The sequence below is a fragment of the Manacus vitellinus genome, unplaced genomic scaffold (assembly GCF_001715985.3).
Source record: "Manacus vitellinus isolate BGI_N305 unplaced genomic scaffold, ASM171598v3 scaffold_2_pilon, whole genome shotgun sequence".
NCBI lineage: Eukaryota > Metazoa > Chordata > Aves > Passeriformes > Pipridae > Manacus > Manacus vitellinus.
The window spans coordinates 28058347-28079010 of record NW_021940208.1 but is presented as its reverse complement, the minus strand read 5'-3'; the positions used below and the strand labels follow the sequence as shown (position 1 = coordinate 28079010).

Sequence of the window (20664 nt, the reverse complement as noted above, 5' to 3'; positions counted from 1 at the left end):
ATGTTTTTGTCAATAAGGCATTCCCTGTATTTGCAACTAGCTTTTGAGTTTCCCTTGATCTAGATTTATATGACTAGATTGATTATTCTAGCTATTCATGTTATTTACAATAGATGTGAGTTTATTGCTGGAAAAGGGAGATGGTTTAGAGGAGGGAGTACTAAAGGTGCTACACTCTTCAATACTAACACACCAATACTGATCATGAAGCATCTTGCTCTGCCAGATTTAGACTGAGGCCCCATCTTTCCTCATACATGGTTTTAGATGTCCATGTGAGTGTCAAAGGGGGAGTGCTAAGAGTAAATGTAAGGGTGATGGGGCAAAACTTCGAATTCAGTGTTTAGTGTTAATGGTGTAGGTGTTTAGCATGAGTAAGGTATCTGAGCTCTTATTTGTAGTAGCAGTGCTCAGCTTACTAAACACTTAGACCTTCAAGATGATTTATTTCTCTAGGCTCTTTTAACCATAGTGGGAGATGGTGGGAGATGAAGGAACTGACTTTCACGTAAACAACTATATTTACATTTCTGAACCTGGAGCTTTATTGCCTTGCTTTGAATTTACTACTGAAATATCTGTTTGCATTTATCTACATTAGTGGAAACTTAGATTATGGTAACAGTTTGTTACATAGTTTGATTCCAGATTAGGTTATTTCAATGCTTTCTGTTCCTGGTTCAATAAGAAAAAAAGGTTCAACTTCAGATCTTCAGAAATTCTTAATGCCTCAAACTCATGTATATGATTTGTTGGTTTTCATTCCTATAGGAGTTTTTGATAACAAAATAATGCAGGTCTCTTCCTTGTCATGTGGTAACATAAGTAACCACAGTAGCCACATTTGATTTGAAATTAAATAAAGAATGGAATTTATCAAGAAATGTTTGTTGCTAGGCTCAATAATGGTAACATTTTCTTCACTAGACTCCTTCTCTCTTGCAGTCTCCCAGTGAAGTGTATAGCTGGAAAAGAAACTCCTCTCTGAGTCAAAAATGTGCTTCTCCTTCTGATCCATTTTATTACGGAACCCAGAGGAAAACAGGAGCTGCAAAACAAACCAATTGTGTAACTTTATTGGCTTCTAATCAGATAGTCAGAATTTTAGCACCTGGAGACGTGCCTTTGAAAGACATTTACCCAAAAGGTAAGAGGTTCATGTACTTGTGCTGCAACACACTTGTTTTTTGTTTTGCAAACTGCAATCACTCATTAATTTTTCCAAAACCTTAATCACAGAGCAAATGTTTGAGAAGGATGAGAGTAGTTGCACTTATTTTTAAAATTATTTTGAATCATATTAACATGCTGTATTATGCTTCTGGGAACTAACAGTCTGTCTACACTATGAATATCCCGGTAGATGGGATCTTCCTCTGTCTGCTCTGGAAACCCACTATAAGAATATGATCATTCTAGTTCAGCAATCAGCCTTCACCAGTATTTCCAAGTTCTGCTCAGTGTCACGCAGAGATGCATAGATAAACCTGTTGTCTGACTAACTCAGTATTCTATCCCCAGCAGAACTATAGGAGAGGTTATTTTGGGAATGCATGTGAGCCTATCCACTTCTTTGTCTTTCCTTTCATAGTTTCTCAATAGTTGCAATTGTTTTCTTAGGGAAGTTAAAACCTCAGGCTTTAAATCTCCTTTTATGGACCTGTTGTCCACAAGTTTGTCTGCTCCCTCTTTGAGCTTGTTTGTCTCTATAGCAAACTCACAAGTTCACGATTTTCTGTGAAAACTGATCTCCTACTAGGTTTATCAAGTGCCACTTATTCTAGTATTGCAGGTTTGGGTGAGTAACAGTTCGGCATTCACCGTAACCATCACCTTCATGACTGTGCCAACTTCACTCACATCTGCCTTCTCTCCAAACTGAAGAGATCCAAGCTTTGTAGTTCTTCTCTTGTCCAGGAGAATGTTGCGTGAGCAGCATTCACATACAGCAAAACTGTCCTCCATTTATACACTAATAAAGCAGGTGTAGACTAGAGATCTTCAGACCTTTTTGTGCTGCCATGCCAAGCTTTCTGTTATTACTGTAACTTTAGCTTCTTCAGCAAGTAACTAAAAATATCCCCGTTATTGCTATATAAGAGCATTTGTGAGTTCTGCATTAGTTACCTCTAGGAATCTCCAAAGAAAGTTTACTATCAAAAGAGAAAACCCCCAAAGTATTTGTATATGGTAGAATGGCAGGTTTTTTTGAATTCATCAGCATGAGAAGCTATTTGTGATTTATTCTGTGTGCGAACTCTCTGTCCCAGAATAAACACTTTATTCCAAATTAACTCCCTTGAACAGAATGAATTATCTAATATGCCTGCCCTCATTTAACAGAGATTAACTTCCCTGTGTAGAGAAATCCTTTTATTTATTACTAAGAGCCAAGTCAAGGATATCAACAAGGTAGAAAACTTAAGTTACCTACATTTACAAAGGAAAGATTACCTTTTAAAAAGATTAAACTTAACAAAATTAGTTAATGTTTGCATCTTGGAACCAATTATACCACTTCAGGCTGTAATCTTCTCATACTTTATAAACTACTGAAGGGTCAGACTGGGTCACTTTTTTTCAGGCTTCACAGAAAAAAAGAGGATCTGACTCTAAAGTGGATGGTTTAAAAATTCAGACAATAAATCTTCTGAGGTTTTGTTAAAATTAATTTATTAATTTGGGAGTGAGAGAGGGATACAGTATTTCCAAATGATAGCTAAAATTGACAGGTATTTCTAAAAGCCTTTTTAATTGCTGTGGTATGTGATATTTTAACGTGCTAGATTACTATAGTTAAAAAACAGGGGACATTCTTTGTGAATCCCAGATAACAGTGACCTGAGCATTTTATCAGTCTGAAAATTGACTTCCATCTGACCAAACAGTTTAATTTTTTTTTCCTCAACTATGATGAAATATATTCATGAACAGTGATTGATAGCTTTAAATGCGTAGAAAATTTTATGAGGTTTGTACAGTGCTTTATGGCCATTTAAGTTGGAAAATTTCAGGCCTTGAAGATCATTATCATTGAATTTTCTTTTCTAATTTTTCTTTTCTTTTCTAAATGATGTTTTAATTTATTAATTACAAAAATTGATCTTAACTGAATCATGTTTAATATGACCTTAGTGATACAATTAAATGGGACTTGAGCAAGACTGTAGGTTTTCTATTCCATAGCCATTATTCGGGACTTTTTCAGGACATTTCCATTTATCAGTTAATGACCAGTTTTTCTAGTGAAGGAGGAGCTATGAGGGAAATCCTAGAGAGGCCTGTACTACTAAGCATGTCATGAAAAAAACAGAAAAATGAATTAACACTGAAGTGATGGTGCTGATGTTACTGGTTATTATTCATGTCAGGAAGGATTCACCATGAAGGATTATAGAAGGACTACAATTCCCACTGCAATAGAAATAGCAGATGAAATTCAGTATAGATATAATATACATGAGGGAAGAAAGAATCCTAATTCTATATCAAAGAAGATGGGGCTTATCAGAACATTTTACAAGCATTATTTTGCTGTCATGATAAATGGTTTAATTAAGATAGCAGTTCAAAGCTCAATAGCAGTTAAAAAAGGCAAATCAAATGTTAAGAATTACTAGGGAAGGAACAAAAAAAAACAAAGAACCTCTTTGTGCTGTTGTGCAAATCCATGTGTCCTTAACACGGTTTAGTTTTGTTCTTCCATCTCAAGGTGAGAGAAGGCTGAACTGGAGTAAGTTCAGAAAAAGACAACAAGGAGGAGCAAGTTTAGATCGGCCAACCCTCCAGCATGTGGAGACAAGATCAGGAAAGGGGCAGATGGTAGAGTTCTATAAAAATGTGTGGCATGGAGATCTGGGAAAAGCAACAATTTTGCACTCAGTACCACAGTTAGGAAGCAGCTAATAAAGCTAGTAGGAACTTTGTCAAAACAAACAAGACATGGTTTTTCATAGAGTAAGGAACCAGCCTGTGAAATCACTTCCCAAAGGATGTTGTGACTGCTGAAACATGGATTTAAAGGAAATCTGGACAAACTCCTGGGAAGTTACTAAATATGTAGATGTAAAAACATAGACACCACATTCAGCTAAAGAAGCCCCTAGATTGAAACTGGTTGGTGACTGAGGAAAATACCATGTGCACTTGTCTGTTCTTACACTTTCCAAGCATCTCTTGGAGACAAAATACTAGATTAGAGGGACCTCGTACTGCCATTGTCGTGGCATGAGTCATAAATATTTCCAAGTGTAAGAAGGGGAAAACAGAAGAAAAGAGGCATGCATTTATGTGCTCACTTGGAAGGTGAGATAATAAAGTACTAGCCCTTACAGTGGTCATTTGAGATTCTGTGTTTACAACCTTCTCTGCTGGGCTATTGTTTCTTCTGGAGTTTGCCTCTCAGTCTCACTAACTGACAGGATATTTAATCGAATACTCATTTAACTGCTACCCATAGCTGCTTAACAGTCTTGGTCCCTTAAAATTCAGCGTTGCTTATTCCTGATTGTGCTGCATAACTCATGGGGGCTTTTGGACAATTGGTGAATTATCGGTGCTGTTGTTTCTGCATTAGAAAACCTGTAGTTAATTAACTAGGAAAGTTCTATGAGACTTCATTCATAAGTCTTTGTATCCTTCTCTGGGAAATGGTATAGTGAAGGAAAGGCACCCTTCTACATAAAATCAAGTATGTCTCAGTCCCTTGAAATTCTTGCACTGTTGTCTTCTGTTGCCTTTGAGAAGTTGTTTTATATTTTTGCTTTTGTTTCCATATCTATCAGGATTTCATTCTCATCTTCTTGGACAGCTGGTCAGTTCTGGCACACAGCCTTCCATTTCTATTAATAATTTGAAGTACTCAGCCAAACTCTAACATGCTCCAATATGTATTACTAAAACTGTTCCAGGAACAATAAGCAAAGAAATAATTACTTATGTGTTTTATTGAAACTGTAAACCAGAATGATAGTTTTAAAAGAAGCTATAACAAGTAATAATTTCCCCAAAGAGTGCCAAATAGATGTATGGACCTGAAATATAAACTCAGACAAGAGATCATGGCAGAATCCAGCAAATAATAATTACTGTTTATTCTAAAAACAAGGCCATAGAGATGAGGGCTACTTGAGAGCAAATATTTACCTGGATTCCTAGCACTTTCTATAGATGAACATAAAATAACATTCTATTACTGAGTACCTGTCTCTGTTAGTGTGACACTAACTGGAACAACATGTAGTGTCACACAAAATGTTACTGGAATAACCTTGATACATCGTCTGGTCCACCTGTTTATATAGGGACAGGATGACACCTGTAGTCTCTTTTTAACTGATGTTTGTCAAACAACTGACCTATTGCAATGCTTCACTCTCCTTGTATACAAAATCTTTTCAGAGTATCCATCTTTTTTTTCTCTAAACAAAACTGAATACTTGATGTCACTTTCACTCATTCAGGATGATACTGCTCTTTGTAAGAGTCTTCTCGATAGATTGGATGTGCTTTTTTAAAAAGTCTCTAGTCAGACAAAAAACATTCCTTAAATTTGTCCTTATAACCCATCTGTTCTAACCTCTTTGTCATCCCCAGGACTATCTCATGTCACAGAATCACAGAATGGATAAGATTATCAGGGACCGCTGGAGGTCATCTAGTCCAACCTCCCTGATCAAGCAGGGTCCTCTAGAGTACGTTACTTAGGATTGTGTCAGGACAGTTCTTTCCCAGGGAAGGAGACTCCAAAACCTCTCTGGCCATTCAGTTCCAGTTCTCAGTCACCCTCACAGTAAAGAAGTTCTTCCTCAGCTTTTCCTCGTAAGAGAGGTGCTCCAGTCCTGTAATCATCTTCATAGACCTCCACTGGACTTGCTCAAGGACCTCCATGTCTCCCTTGTACTGAGTAGCCCTTGACTGAACATCGTGTCTGTTTTCCTTAAAATTTGATGTCTAGAGTTGTGCATAGCTATTCTTCTCCATCAGGCTTTGGCAAAAGAGGAACTGTACTCGTTCAGCTCCGATGTTCGTGCTTCATCGTAAAATTCTTGACTGCAGTTTTAGGGCCTACTCAGCTGTTCCTGTGTAGCATTTAAACATTTGATTGCTCCCTACTCTGTAATGCTTTGTCTTTTTGTAATTTAATTTGTTTGATTTGTGTTCTTTCTCTAATTTATTAACTTAATTTTTATCCCTTAGCATTTATCCCACAGTGCTACCCTTTCCAATTCAGTATCAGCCCTTGTTCTAGATCTTCATCAGAATTTTTTTTCTGTATATTATATATATGTATATTATTCTCAGTTACTAACAAAAGAGAAAGCACATTTTAGAAGAGTAACAAAATCTAGGGAAAAAGTTTTTCTAGGCTTTTTCTTCCTATTTTTGATGTGTTTGATATTTCCATTTTTATGAAGATGAATAAAGTCAACAGATGTGCTACTGTAGGTATGTATACTATAGATATCTAGATACAGTAGATATGCATAAAGTAGTGTTGTGGGTTACTCTATATAATCATTGGATATTAGATCCCCTTATACTGCTGATCTTACTGGTCTTTTCTCTGTGTGCTGTAGGCAAGCTCAACACTTCTGCAGCCACTCTCTCCTTGGTTTCAAGGAGGTTAAAGATACATTGTTTCTGAAGGAAATCTAGACTTGCTTTCATCTTGTGACAATGACATTTTGTACCAATACTGTGCTGTAATTCTGTCTTCTGGTTTATTTTCTGAAAAACTGCCTTGATTTACTCCAGGCAGCTCCTAACTGGAAGCCACTTCTGAGCCCGGGCAAAGTGTTGGCAAAAGCCAATGTAGGCACACACACAAAAATTTATTTCTGAGGGAAGTACCATATATTAGCTGTATTCATTAAACTGTCCATAAACAGAATATTAAATGCTTGATAGTCTAGGGCTGTTTACTATAAAGTTATAAAATCTCTGGATACTGAAAACCTACCTCCAGAAGGAGTGGTTCGATTTAAGAGAACAGCGTTTAGGTTAATATTACTGAGAAATTTTAAAGTGGAAATCGTGAACACAATGTTTTGAAATGTTCCTCAATATGCTTTTAAAGTCAGATATAAAACTGACATTATCTTCAGTGGCAGATAAAAACAGTGAGTTAGGGATTGTGGTAATGCGTGATTAGTGCTTTTGTGAGCGGTTATATCTGTGTGTAATTTTGACATTTGCTATACAAATACATTGTTATTTGTTAACTGTGACTGTTTACTCACTATCATAATAATAAAACAATTCCCTATTTGCAAGTTATATTCCTGTATTGAATGTGAAAGCTTGTCATTTTTTGACAGGTACTGTATAATGAAATGTTTAAATTTAATGCAAATGCAATAACCAGTTAATCATACAGCAGGAAAATAACGTTTGTTTTTTTTCAGATGTCACTCCTCCACAAGCTGCTGGATACTTGGAAGTAACAGATCTTAACTCAAAGAAAATCAAATACATTGCAATTCCTAGGTAACTGATTTTATTGATTAGAGCAACCTCTGTCTTAGAGGAAAAGCAAAGAGAATTTAGTGTCCATTATTACATCAGGATAAGCAAGTATTTCTTCTGATGTGGAAAGTAAGACTAATTCATACCTTGTGTAAAATTCTGCAAACACTGAAGTATTTTGTTGTCAACATAATTTATCTGTTTACTAGATGATACCAATGAAAATGTAGCGATTAATTAGTAAATATGAAAAGTACCTTTATATTCTGATTTTCATCCCCTTTGCTCCTTCCTCCTCTTCCATCCATCTACCCTGTTACATTCTGGTTTGCTACCTTTATTTTCTTTTCCTTTTTCCCTACCTTTAGGATCTGACAAAGACAGGCAGAATGATCTGGTGGTGGGTGTTAGGAAACTAGGAATCAAGTTCAGGTCCAATATAAAGTTCACTTTGAAAATAACTTGAGCTTCTCTACATTTTGGTTCTCCATTTGGAAAGTATACTTTCCCTCACAAGTATCTTGTGTGATACACAAATATCTTGTATGATAAATCAAAATAACCAGACTGTGTGTCTTCTGTTTGGTTTTAACATCTGTCTCTCACAACTATAGAGAGTATTTGCAAATGTTTTATAATATAAAGATATATTTTGGTTACAAATTGTCATTTTCCATTGCAATAATAATAAAGGGATTTTTTTTTAAAATGGCAATCTCTCAGCTTTGCATATTTAAATGGCCCGTGTATTAAACTCACACGTCAGGAATTTTATACTTTTTTTTTAATCTATCCATTTGATGATGATTTTTGATAATATTGATTCTGATTTAAAGTAATTCTGGTTCATTAATAATCTGGGGAACATTTTAAATAATAGATCCTTATTTTTGGACTGTTCACCATTTTATAATTGGCCCATTGGCTTACATCTGAGACAGTTATTCAAAAATATAAGACCTTAATATAAAAATAGTAGGGAAACACATTATTTTACGCCAGGATTTTATAAGACATTACAGAATTTACAAAGCCATATTTCAACATCATGACCATTAATCTAGCATTAGGATTTAAGCTATATATGGCAGATCTGAGCAGAAGTCCAAGTTTAAAAATATATTCCAGGAGGAACTGATAAGTAAAGTGAGTTTTCATATATATATATGAATAATTCTGTGTTAAAATATAACAGCCTTTTCTCCTTCTGGTGTAGTTAACCTGGTCAAATGCAAAGATAACTTTTTTCAGTTCAGTCAGCACATGACAATTTCAGCCATAAGTAGAGGCATATGTGTTGCTCCTTTTTATATTTTTGAAAATTATTAATTGTAGTGTTAGTGTAGGTTGCCGACTCATTATGCCTATCACTAACAGTACTGAAAAATAGAGTCTTTCCTACATTACCTGAATTTCCCTTCAGATTGTGTACCTATGGGGTCCTCTGTTTCAGCAGCAAACTTTTGTCAGCAAGGTCACTGTTTAAAACGGTGCTAAGATTCTCTGTGCATAAAGCTGTACTATCGTTAAATAAGTGTTTAAATCCTCATTTTATATTAAATCACTAGAGAAAGGGATTACTCTAATTTGATGGAAATGCATTTTCCTCAGTGCCAGGTCATGTCTTCTCCTATTTCTTTTGTAGTTCTATATGCATTTGTAGTTTTTCTATAACATCTTTTTACAGTTTTTATAGGTTTTTTTTCTGAAGACTGATTATTTTCAGAGAGATTCGATACAGCAGTGGGTTAGGCAACATATTCCCTTTCAACCTGGTCTTTTAAACTGCTTCTTACACTGTCAAGTATCTTTTGGTTATATCCAGTTTCAGTAGGTGGAATGTTTCAGATAAAACAGTGGGTCTGTAGGGCTTAGTTGTAGTCTCTCATGAAATGAGGATGGAATTTCATTTAATTGTCATCTTAACTACATAAATACTCATTCCCCTTTTAATTGAAACTTCAGGAAAAATCATATTAATTCTTGTTTTTCAGATCACAGTCTCTCTCTCCATATACATCATGGCTCTCTAAGATCTCGGATGCCGATGCCCTTTTGGCACCACTGGGCAAAGTAGGTTTGGTTACTGTGGACATGGGAGGAGGTGTGAGGCTGTGGGAGACTGGGCTGGAAAGCCTCCAGCGGTCACTGCAGGACTGGAGGAACATGATTGGCCAAGAAGATGGTCGTCCTGTGCAGGTAGGAGTTCACAAAGCTGAAGTGAAATACATTTAACAAAATGAGTTGCACGTGAGTTTTCAGGAGGGAAAGATGTGTTGGAAAACACTGTGAAGTTGAAATACACCTGTGAGAAAAGCTGAATAGACTTGTTCACTGAAAAAAAGAGGCATAGTAGCTTAAATTTTAAAACTTTTTGTGACCCCTGTAATTATGGTTACTGACAGACTGTCTTACACTGTTTGTATTTTTGCCAAATTCCACTGCAATTAAATGCAAATAAATTCTTTGTCTCCTGCTGATTTTTAACTGTAAGTTTCATAATGTAGAATAATGAAATTAATTTTTAAGCGAAGGATATACTTTTCCAGCATTCAGATGCTTGGGAAAAAATATTGTGGTTATACTTCGAAAAAGAAACTTCAAACCTAGGTGAAAGATGCCTTGAGTTCACTAGGCTTTGGCTAGTTTTGATAATTCTCCCAGCAGAAGAGTTGCAAGGATCTTCATACGCTTGTGTTCTCATGTGGAATGTTTAAGGAGATGCTGAAAACACACCATGTATACATGTATTCTGTGTGTGCAGGTATTTATGTATACACAAGTGTTAATGTACTGACTACTTTGTATGATTGCAACATAGAGGGAAAATTCAGGACTGTTCAATTGCATCTTTAATTTCTGTTAGTGACTGGAGAAAGTATCACTTCGAACAACTAGAGTGTGCTTTAGGACTTCTCCACTTCAACTAGGAGGATTCTGTCTGCCACAACTAGGAGGATCTCTGTCTACCACTGCAATTATTTCTGTTTCATGAATTTCTGTAACCACTTATAGTAAATTAGAATGGGAAAACAGAATCAGTCTGTTCTAAATTAGATCTCTCTCGGTCTTTGTTTACATGGCGTCTCAAGTGTGAATGAGATGTATTAGGCCGGAATCATCTTCTTTCACTTTCTTTTCCCACTCTTAGCTCTCTTTCTACCAGACGTTCTGCAGTTACAGAGACTTGGGCAAGAACTGATGTGTTCTTGTTACTGGACCTCAGCAAATGCCATTCATAAAAGTAATGAGAAAAGGAAACTGTTTCCCAGTAGCACGTTTGTGTTTGACACTTGGTCACTTTACCAGTGCCATTTTTATTGCCAGTGCAGTAGCACTAGCACCATCTTATGGCCAGATATAGTCGGTTTACACCACCCAGTTTCATCTGATGATCAAGTTGACTAATGGAAATTAAAAGAGCCAGCAGGAAGAGTTAGAGTTTTATTTAACAGTTATTTTTCCTTCTTTTTTGGTTTTTTTTTTTTGGGGGGGGGAGGGTGTTATTTTTTTTTGTAACTTTACATTTCACTGAACAATATTACTTTACTTTCAATAATAGTCAACTAATTTTTAGAGAATACTGGCTTAGAAAGTACATGTAATCAAAAAATTTAAGTGATTTAACTAGTAATGTCAAGTAACCGTTTTAAAGACGGCTAAGAAGTTTTCCCACGGTCACAAAGAAGTTTTCAAGATCCACTGTAGAATTTCTCTCCACTGACAGCCTGCCTCTCTACTAGGCACATTCCAAGGTGCAGTCTCCTTTGAGTATCTTTCTTCTTTCCTCTGTCAACACAGAGTACATAGCTCAAAGCAGTGGTTTGTCAGAACTGGAATAGCAGTTTAATTTGTGCTAAAGGGCTGGAACAAAGCCTCCTATGTGATCTTCAGACCTGTGTAATTACAACTAACTTCTGTTTCTCTACTTTTTTACTTTGCTTCAAATGGAAAGATAATGAAACCTAAGAAATTTTGTTTACAAAGGCGTTACAGAGCAATAAGCAGAAAATTAGGTCTTTTATTTTATGTAATCTCCAATAAGATAATAGATATGTAGTTGCTAATTGGATATGAAGGCCTTCACCTTTCCTACTTAATTTTTCAATTGACCTAGACATAAAAGCAATACTTCATTAAGGCATTCATTTCTGGAAATGAAAAGATCCTGTTAGCTTGAAAATATATTCATGTAGATTCCCTGTGCAATTAAGCAATTAAGAACTTCAGTGTCTCCTGTTCTAGAGACAATTACTTTGCTAAGAATGCTACAGCTAAATATTTCTTGATACCTGTTTTTTACAAAATTGGACATACTTTGCAGCCATGTATTGATCTGTTCATTCCAGTGTATGAAAATCACCTCCTTTTTTGTAATGTTTCATGTGCATACTTGTGTTAAGTAACTTGGAGTCTAATGAGGCATCTCTAATTCCTTGACTAAACCTATCATTCCCAATCATCTTGTAGCAGAAACTCACTTAAGGAAATTGTCAGTGTTCCACATATCACCCATCCACCCCAAAAAACCTGTCATTGATGCATGTCACAAAGCTGCTACAGGCTTAGCTAAGCTTATTATCCCTTCATGGTGATATTCTTAGACCAACACGAGATCTGTCCAGGTGGCTGGGAACCACTGTTTTGCAGAAACACACAGAATCTCTTTGATTCCTCCTGACTTTTTAGAGAAAAAAGAATTAGAGGGCTTTCAATATAAATATAATTTTAAAGAATTAGAAACAAATCTTCAACTAGGCTTCAGTTGGAACTATTGATATTCTCTTCTAGGGATGCCTTTTGGCTTTCACAAACACATTAGCTCTCAGAAACAGGCTGGATAAACATAAGCAACGAAACAGAGGAAAACAAACAGGTGTTCCACTTATAATCAGTAATTAGGCTCCCTTGGTATAATGTCGTGACAATCTTCAAAACAGTCAACATTTGTTTTGTATTGTTGACATACTCAACAGAGTTCAAGCTGCTGAAGTCTTGAGGCTACAAAGTTAATTTATCAAAATATGGTATGTGTTTACATAAGTCTGCATTTATACAGGCAGGTCAGAAATTTTCATCATTTATGGAAATTTTAAACTCAAAATAACACTCCAGTATTCGGAAATGACTGGAGTGAATTGGAGTGCCTAAAATCCAAAATCTAAACAAAATTCTGTATTTTCTAAAGCTATGAACTCCAGCCCAAAAATTGTTTAGCTTTCTCACTGTTTGATGTCCCTGAGTAGTGTTTCTTCATTATCAAATATCTGAAAAGAATTTGAAAGACAATTTCTTTTTAAAATCTTGCCCTAAAAGTTTCATGTCAATAGGCAGACATTGGTAAGTTTGTGTTACTTTTTTTCATCAAAGGGTTATTGATAGAAATTAAATTGAAAAACACTGATTACATTCTGACATAGTTGGGATACTATTTTTCAATAAGCATTGTTTAACGGTATGTCTCATTTAGTTGAAGTACAATGCTTAGATAAAAATAATTAAAAGATGCATAATTTTTCAATAGATGGTAAAGCATTTATCTGTGACTATTAGCAAAAACATTTATTTCTGTATTTCTTCCACTTAATGTTCTCCTGCTGTAGGCTGTTGTCTAAAATGTTTTATGCTATGTAAAGATTATACTCAGAATGTCAGAAGTCCTAGGACATACCCAAACCTGTTGAGTGCATAAAAATGTACTTGATCAAAGATGGCAAAAGCTTTGTCACCTAGTTTATGATAATATGATAAGATAGATCTGAACTCAAAACTGAATTCACAACATTCATGCAGACTGATTCAGTCTGTTGGAAGAGGTCCTAGAGGAGGACGGCTCAGGAGCACTTGGAATATTTGGGATATGTTTCGGGCCTTGGCACTGAAAGGAGACATGAATGAAATGTGTGTAAGAATAGGGAAGGCTTTAGATTAAGTTTTTTTGAGTGTTCATTTCTCACCGTCTGCCCTGTGAAAGTGACTGAGAGAATAGTTTTCTGTCAAAAAGAATGTTTTAATCTGAAATAGTGATTCCTTTTCTCAGTAGTGCTAGACAGGTGTTCTTTTGGTGTCCTCTGTGACTAGTTAACATTTTACTGATACATTGTTTCCACAAATAATCATTGTAAGTAGCTAAATGGAGAAGTGAAAAAAAATTTCTTCATCCATCCACAACTAGTTCCCTTTAGACACCGCTAAACTTTAAAATATATAATTATGCAGCATCTGGGACCAGTAAGCATTGTCATTGCTTTCCAGAGAAGGGAACTGAGACTTAAGGAAGGCAGGTCACCTGTTCAAGTTCATGCTATATGTCTACACTGCAGTGTCAGTGGGATAAATGAATTATACACCCATATTAACATACTCTGTGTTGCCAAGTTAAATAGCTTGAAAGTCCTTGAATGCTGCAATCAGTATGAACATACCTTAAATTGGGGAAAATAAAAGCATATAAATGCAGCGCAGCCACCTAAGGGAACAAATGTCAACTCTAGATTGCTCAAGGTTGAAACATGCTTGACTGAGTAATGGCATATTTAGCAATACTCAAGAATGCAGTAAATGGATATTTTTCTCAGATTTAAATGGCTGTCTTCATGGTCTTATAGCAGCACTCAGAAGTTATAACAAAACATGGAAATTATCCTTTGTCCTGTGAACTGCTAGAAGATATGAACATGTGGTTCATGTTAGTAATGTAGAAGAGCAATGTGTATGTGTTTATCACCAGTAGTCTTTTTTATGTTGTAACTGCTCAAATCACCCCTGATGCAAGGGCTTTTTGCTAAAACCATCATTTTCATGAGTTCAGCAGCACTCAGTAGTAATTCCCAACATTTAGACTTTCTTCTGCAATCCATCAGTTAACCTTTGGATCTGATTAGGGCAAAGGCAAATGCTTAGTAGCAATTATAGGATGCCAGGTCTATCATTAGAAATATATTTTTTAAATATGTTCTTTTCCTACCTATATTGCAGGTAAATCTTTTGTTGAACTGGAGTCAAAGCTCAGTACATTTCTGAAGTAATCATAATGCCAAAAATGTCACATTTACTGTTGAAGTTAAAAGAAGCACAGTCACATTAAATTAGTTGGGGGGGTGTACATATGTAGTTGTGCATGTATAAATATATATTCACACACAGGTATATGCATATGCACACACACATGTTAATTTTTTCCCCAGTTTTCATACCTGGACATTGGCTCTCTTGAATTAGAATTACCTCAAGAGATCATCATAACCTGGCAGATAGCCAGTCCCTCAGGGACTGTGTTTCATAATAAGCAAGAATTGAAAGTTGATTTGGGTAATGATCATCATATTCCCTTCCTTGGATAATCTCATTTGTATTTGTACAATTCCATTTGTTTTCCACGCAACTAATCGTGCAGAACTCTACATGAAGTATTCGCACCTTAAGTGAATTAATATTTTTGGTTTTATTGAATACATCCTTTTTTTTCTTTTGATTTTCTGAAGCTGTGCTTGGAAGTTCAGAGTAATTCAAGTTCACCTGATGAAATTTTTTTTTGGGGGGGTTGGATGTTTATCTGTAGAATAATTGATTCAGGAGTTTCAGTGATCTCAACTTGTTTCTATTTACTCCAGGATCTACTTTAATCTGTACTGATAGTTTGGAATTTATTGGGGATTTTTTAAAGTAACATTTTACTTTATAACATTTTAGCAAAAACCCAGCCTTTTCCTGATGTTAAGACTGAACTGGGCAAAGCTGTAGTTCTTGAATCGAGACAAAAGCATGACCTTTAGCAAGAGCAGCTGGTCCTTCTCCCCACTACCACCCCCGTTCTCTGTTTTCTACTTTAGATCGAGCAATTTTTCTGACCACATGAGGGCATCGGTGGGCTAATAACAGCCTTAAATACTCAGCCTGAAATACTGTCACTGTTCTAAAATTCCACCAAAGTTATGATTCTTTCAACAGTTTTGCTATTCAAGACAGAAGCTTAATGCCTGTATGAATTTTAAAGGCTACTTCTAGAAAGAAATGTTCACAGGAGTCAGGTGATTCATGAAGCTTCATCAGTTCATTTTGAACTCTTGCAAAATTTTACAGGCAAGATAGAAAATGAAAACGAAGCCAAATGAATGAAGAAAATGTATTAAAAGTTTTATACTGCAGTGCAACTAATGTTTTTTCATTTCAGGATACAATTTAAGAAATAGAATGTGTTTCATACATTTTTATTGTCTTGTCCAAGACTGAATTTTTCTGTGGAAAAATTACTTGTGGGCTCAATTTTGTGCTGTTGATGTGAATAGAAATTATGCTATTAATTTTTAGTACATAGAAAAAAACTGTACATGATGAACATAATAGTACAAGTGAACATGGTAGAAGCCATTAGATTTTTTTGCCTGTTTATGCCTTTCTCTCACTAGTTTCTGTAAGTAGATTATAAAATGTTTTCTTTCTGTCTTAAGTAGAATCAGTTTTATAGTAGAGTGTAAAACCACCACAGAACAGGCAAATTAGCCTTTGATTTGCCTGATGTAGAACTTTTATGTGCTCTTTGAGAATGTAATGCGTATATTCATGTTACTGATAAAGAAGGTGTTGGAGGAAAATATGTTCTTGTGATCTGTGAAATGCAGCTGAGGGTAATACTGAGGGTTTAAGGTTGGAGGAGGGGGGAGTAAAAGAAAACAATTATTTTGTTTCAGGGAAAAATCAGTCTTTTGCACATCTGCTGAAATACATTCTGCATTCCGTGGAATACATTTCCTAATCCTTTGTGCCACTGTGGGATTGATTACTTAATGCCTTTTTCAGCTGGAGCATAGTCATGTTTTGTTTCAGCCAAAGTCATTCTTTTTTCATAATAATGTATTAGAGTGATAACAGTTTTTTTTCACTTATTTTGATGAAGAAATAACCACCTCCCAAATCACCTGTAAGATAAAAATCTAAAATGTTTTCACTTCTTTTCCTTCAGTGATCTTCTGATACATGCCAAATTTTTAGCCAGGACGATAACGAAGTAAGCAAGTTATTTTAAAAAAATAGATATTTTAACTTTACAATGTTTCTAGTTTATATTCTTATAATTAATGTTTTTCAACTATTTAATGCCTTGTGTGGAAAGTAACCCATATTCTTCACTGACTATAAGCTGTCCTGTTTAATTTATTTTATATTAATGAAAAGGCAAAATAGCAGATTAATTCTTTCCTTCCACATCTCAGATATGTTAGGATAAGAGGAGATATCTTCTAATTCGAATCTTAGAAGGATTCTGTCCTTTATGATAAAAAGAGTAAATGGAGAATGGGATCCTGCCAGCCTAGATCCTGCCTACATCTGTCTACTTTTCAGGACAGTCTAATCATGCAACTAATTAATCTAATGCACACCTCCTTAATTTACATTGAACTAAGCACCTGAATTATGTGAATTGTATTCTACCTCAAATCTTCATGCACACATTCTTTTTCCTATTTTCTTCTGATAGAAGCACGCAATAATGCAGTATTATTATTAATTCTAAAATAAGTGCACGTGAAAATAATGTTTGGATTCCTTAACATTTTCTTTTACAGATTTTCCTACATAGATATTGTCTACAACTGTAAATACTGCAGCTGTGACCCTGTTTGCTTGTATAATTTGTATGTATTTATTAGGTTGTGACACATGAAATCATGCTGGTTGCAGCTTTAGTAAATGTGTTCTATGTGGAATCATCCACTGAATGCTTAAAGGGCTTAGAAGAGAGGTTGGTTCCTTGTCACCAGATGCAACAAGGAGTAATTCCATTTATTTCTATTATGAAGATGTAAAAGCCTGCAAGGAATGCCTAGCTCTGCTTAAACATTCCCACTAAGAATGTTAAGGACAAGAAATATTTGATTTGGAGGAATGAAAATACAGTTCATTTTTTAAAGTAAAAATTTAATCCCTTTACACCTGCACAATGCTAGCCTGGGAGCAGAGTACTTTTTTTTTTGTTCCCCCCCCTTTTTTGTATCTAGAGTATTGAAATAACCATTGTGTTTTATGTAAGGGGATTAGATATGAGTTCATCCGGTCAGGACCAGAGATAATTAAAACTAAGAGGTGAAAGGTCTGTTCCCTTGTACATGAGGCAGCATGCCCCCATTGGAAACTAGAGTTTCTTTGCCAGTCCTGAGGCAGAAACTTGCTTTCGTTGCTGTGAGCACCACAAAGGAGCTTTTCTGGCAAGCACTCCTAAATGGGAGGCACTGACACCTCCTGCGCCCTTCAGGAATTTTAATGAAGTTAACCGCATCGGAATACAAAAGTAAGCTTCTATATTAAAAGACAATCTACTCTCTAGCTAGTTTGTAGTGCTGAACAGAGGCCTGCCAATTACAGGGTAGGATGACAGGAATATCTATGACCAAAAAAATTATCTACATCCCAGTCACATTCCAGTCAGCATTAAGGATGAAGTCCTTCACATTTTACTGGAAGGTCTCACTTCTTGATTATTTTTCTATTCAAAGCTAGAAATATTTTCAAACTCATCTGACTTCTGCTTACAAATTCTATAAGATAGTTCTTAACCTGTAACCATGAGTTCTCTTTCTGCCAGCAGTTAAGTCTAAGTACATATTCTGCTTAGAACATATTTTAGAGAGTCAGCCTTTTACACAACGGTAATGGAGGTATTGGACATCTAAGACAGTGAGAGCTGTTGATGAGATCTCCTGCATGGACCTCCCAGGAATAAAGAAAATTTCAACTGGGACAAGACAGGAGGAGGTGAAATTCCCTCTCTCTTTCCCTGTCTCCCCAATAAAGATGATTTAGGGAATTTTAGTCTTTAGTTTGTTGTAACAGACTCGAAGAATAAGCTTATGTATGGGCTTAAAATACATGGGGAAACATTGTGAATGCTCTGAAACATGAATAAAAGATATAATGAAATGTTCATTTCAGTCGACTTTGCTAAGTGTCTTTTACTCATCAATACTGTTATAAACATCTTAATAATAAAGCTATTAATATGCATTCAAGCCAGATGTACTTTGAATAGTACTTGTTAAGATACAGAAATGCACAGTTGTGCTACTTGGGACTGCCTTTGGCGTGGTGAGGCTCCTTTTTAAAGATATTTTTTTGTTCTCAGTTTCATTGCAATGTAGGATGAAGATTACTGGATGCTAAAATATCATTAAGGTCACTTGTACAAATTCAGCTGAAGCTAAATTTGATAATGCTTTTTACCAATTTTACTCACAGGGCCGCAGAGCTTTGTTTTCAATACATTAGAAGAAAATTAATTCTGAACTCAAAAGGGAAGTACTGTGTTGTGAAAATAACTCATGTTAGAATGAAATATGGGTATGTGTGGGGCATAAATAATTTGAATAATAGAGTACAGCATCTCTCTCCATAATTCCCACACTTCTGTTATGGGTTATTTTGTTATGGGTTAATGCAAGCCCTTTTCTCCCCATAGTTGTGACAGTGTCTCGTAGGGGCAATGCACAGTATATCTGGGTCAACTGTGTGATCGTCAACAAACTCAGCTTCTGTCTCTTACTTAGAGATTATAAAAGTATCAAAAATATGCCAGTACTCTGTTACTCTCAAGGGGTTAATGTTATTAAATTAGATTATTTCACATCAGAATTCAATAGAATTCAATCCCACATTCACTTAAGTGGTATGAATGTAGATCCACTTCCAAACATAGCTAAGATTTGTTTAGTACACAATATACCATAGTTTGTCTGACCAGCTGAAGTCTAGACAAAACTACCAGGCTTTGACTCATCTTCACAGTGACCACTATTACAGATTGGTACGCCTTTAGTAGCTGTTTGGCATAAATTTGACACAGATGTGAAACACCTGGTTTTACCATGTTGTTGAGTGCAGTAAATCATGTAACTGGCTTCTTTGAGCCCCTTTATCTTTTTTACATTACTGTATGAAGGATAACAAGGTCACTTAGTTTCCAAACTGAATGCATTTGTATCAGTTTATCTTACTTAGTTCGCTCTTAGAATCTTAGTGTTGTCGGGAAAAAAAAAAGCAGTGTAGCCAGGTAAAACCATTCTGGCATACATTCATATATCTCAGAAGGAACTGACGTAGAGCAAGTTGTTCAAATACTGTTGTATCTCTCACTGAATGCAAAATGAGTGTTTAGTTCTATTCCTGCCTGGCTGACCTTGCTGTCAGGAATGAATGGATGTATAGGAGGCACAACCAGAAAATTCAGTCAAAGCATTCACAAGTCTTGGTGTTTGTTGTTGTTTCTTCATTTTCTTCTTAAGCACTTCTTTCTTACCATTGCCCCTTCAGAAAAGCACGTTCCTTTAGTATCTTTCTGATCTGCAGTCTTCATATTCCTCTTGCACAACATTTTTGTTTGTTTGCGTCATTGACTTTGGAAGACCTGCAGAGCCTCTGCCACAAAGTCCTTTTGAATGTACGCATTACTTACTGCTATAAGGGCCTGAGAGTATAGTATAGTCAAAGAAAATAAGAGAACAAAAATATTTTAAATCAGGGATGTTTACATCATCTAAACATCATTGATGTTTACTAAGAATCGTAACTCTTTAGACAATAAAATAAGAATCATGTATCTCGGGAGAGGATGGCAGTTGTGCTTCTAATGTGATAAGACTTTGAAGGAAAACCTGCACAAAGGGAATGGAAAAGTGCTTTCATGCTCTGATTATGAATCATCAATATGTGCAAACAAGTTTAGATAACATACAATTGAAACATGTGTGCCATGAGTATTTTGGAAATAGTGGTTATTTTGGAAATCAAAAGGAAGTTTCAGAAGGAAAAATTCACAGTTTTCCCAGTTATTCTACTCTGACCTGTGCCTCTTAGCTGGAGCTCAAGGCTACTTAACTGAATTTGTCTGTTGTTTCACAAAGCTGTGATATGCACACCAGGCAGTGTGGAATCTGCACAGTGATGCAGTAATGAATAGTGCCTTTCAGTGCATGTATAGCTAAGAAGAGCACAGATTTCCTCAAGAAGAGATTCTTAGTCAAAACTCTCATTGAAAGAAACAATGGAAGTCTTGCGATAGATTCAAATGGAAAATATTCAGGAGAGAACAGGTCAACTTTTGAGCAAGGAAATTATGTATTTATATATTTGAAAAATATCCATCATAACAGTAAGAGAAAACTCTTTTTAGAAAGTCCAATCAGGCAACATGGAAAAATTACAGTG

General features: G+C 35.6%; 1 protein-coding gene across 1 annotated transcript in view; it reads left to right on the top strand.

Annotated features, from left to right (window-relative positions):
• Window positions 1–20664, top strand: part of VWA8 (von Willebrand factor A domain containing 8) — a 179792-nt gene that overhangs the window by 134112 nt on the left and 25016 nt on the right. The window contains exons 35-37 of the mRNA XM_018071170.2: window positions 946–1147; window positions 7407–7488; window positions 9462–9666. Coding sequence (XP_017926659.1) covers window positions 946–1147; window positions 7407–7488; window positions 9462–9666 — 489 coding nt within the window. The remainder of the gene's footprint in view (window positions 1–945; window positions 1148–7406; window positions 7489–9461; window positions 9667–20664) is intronic.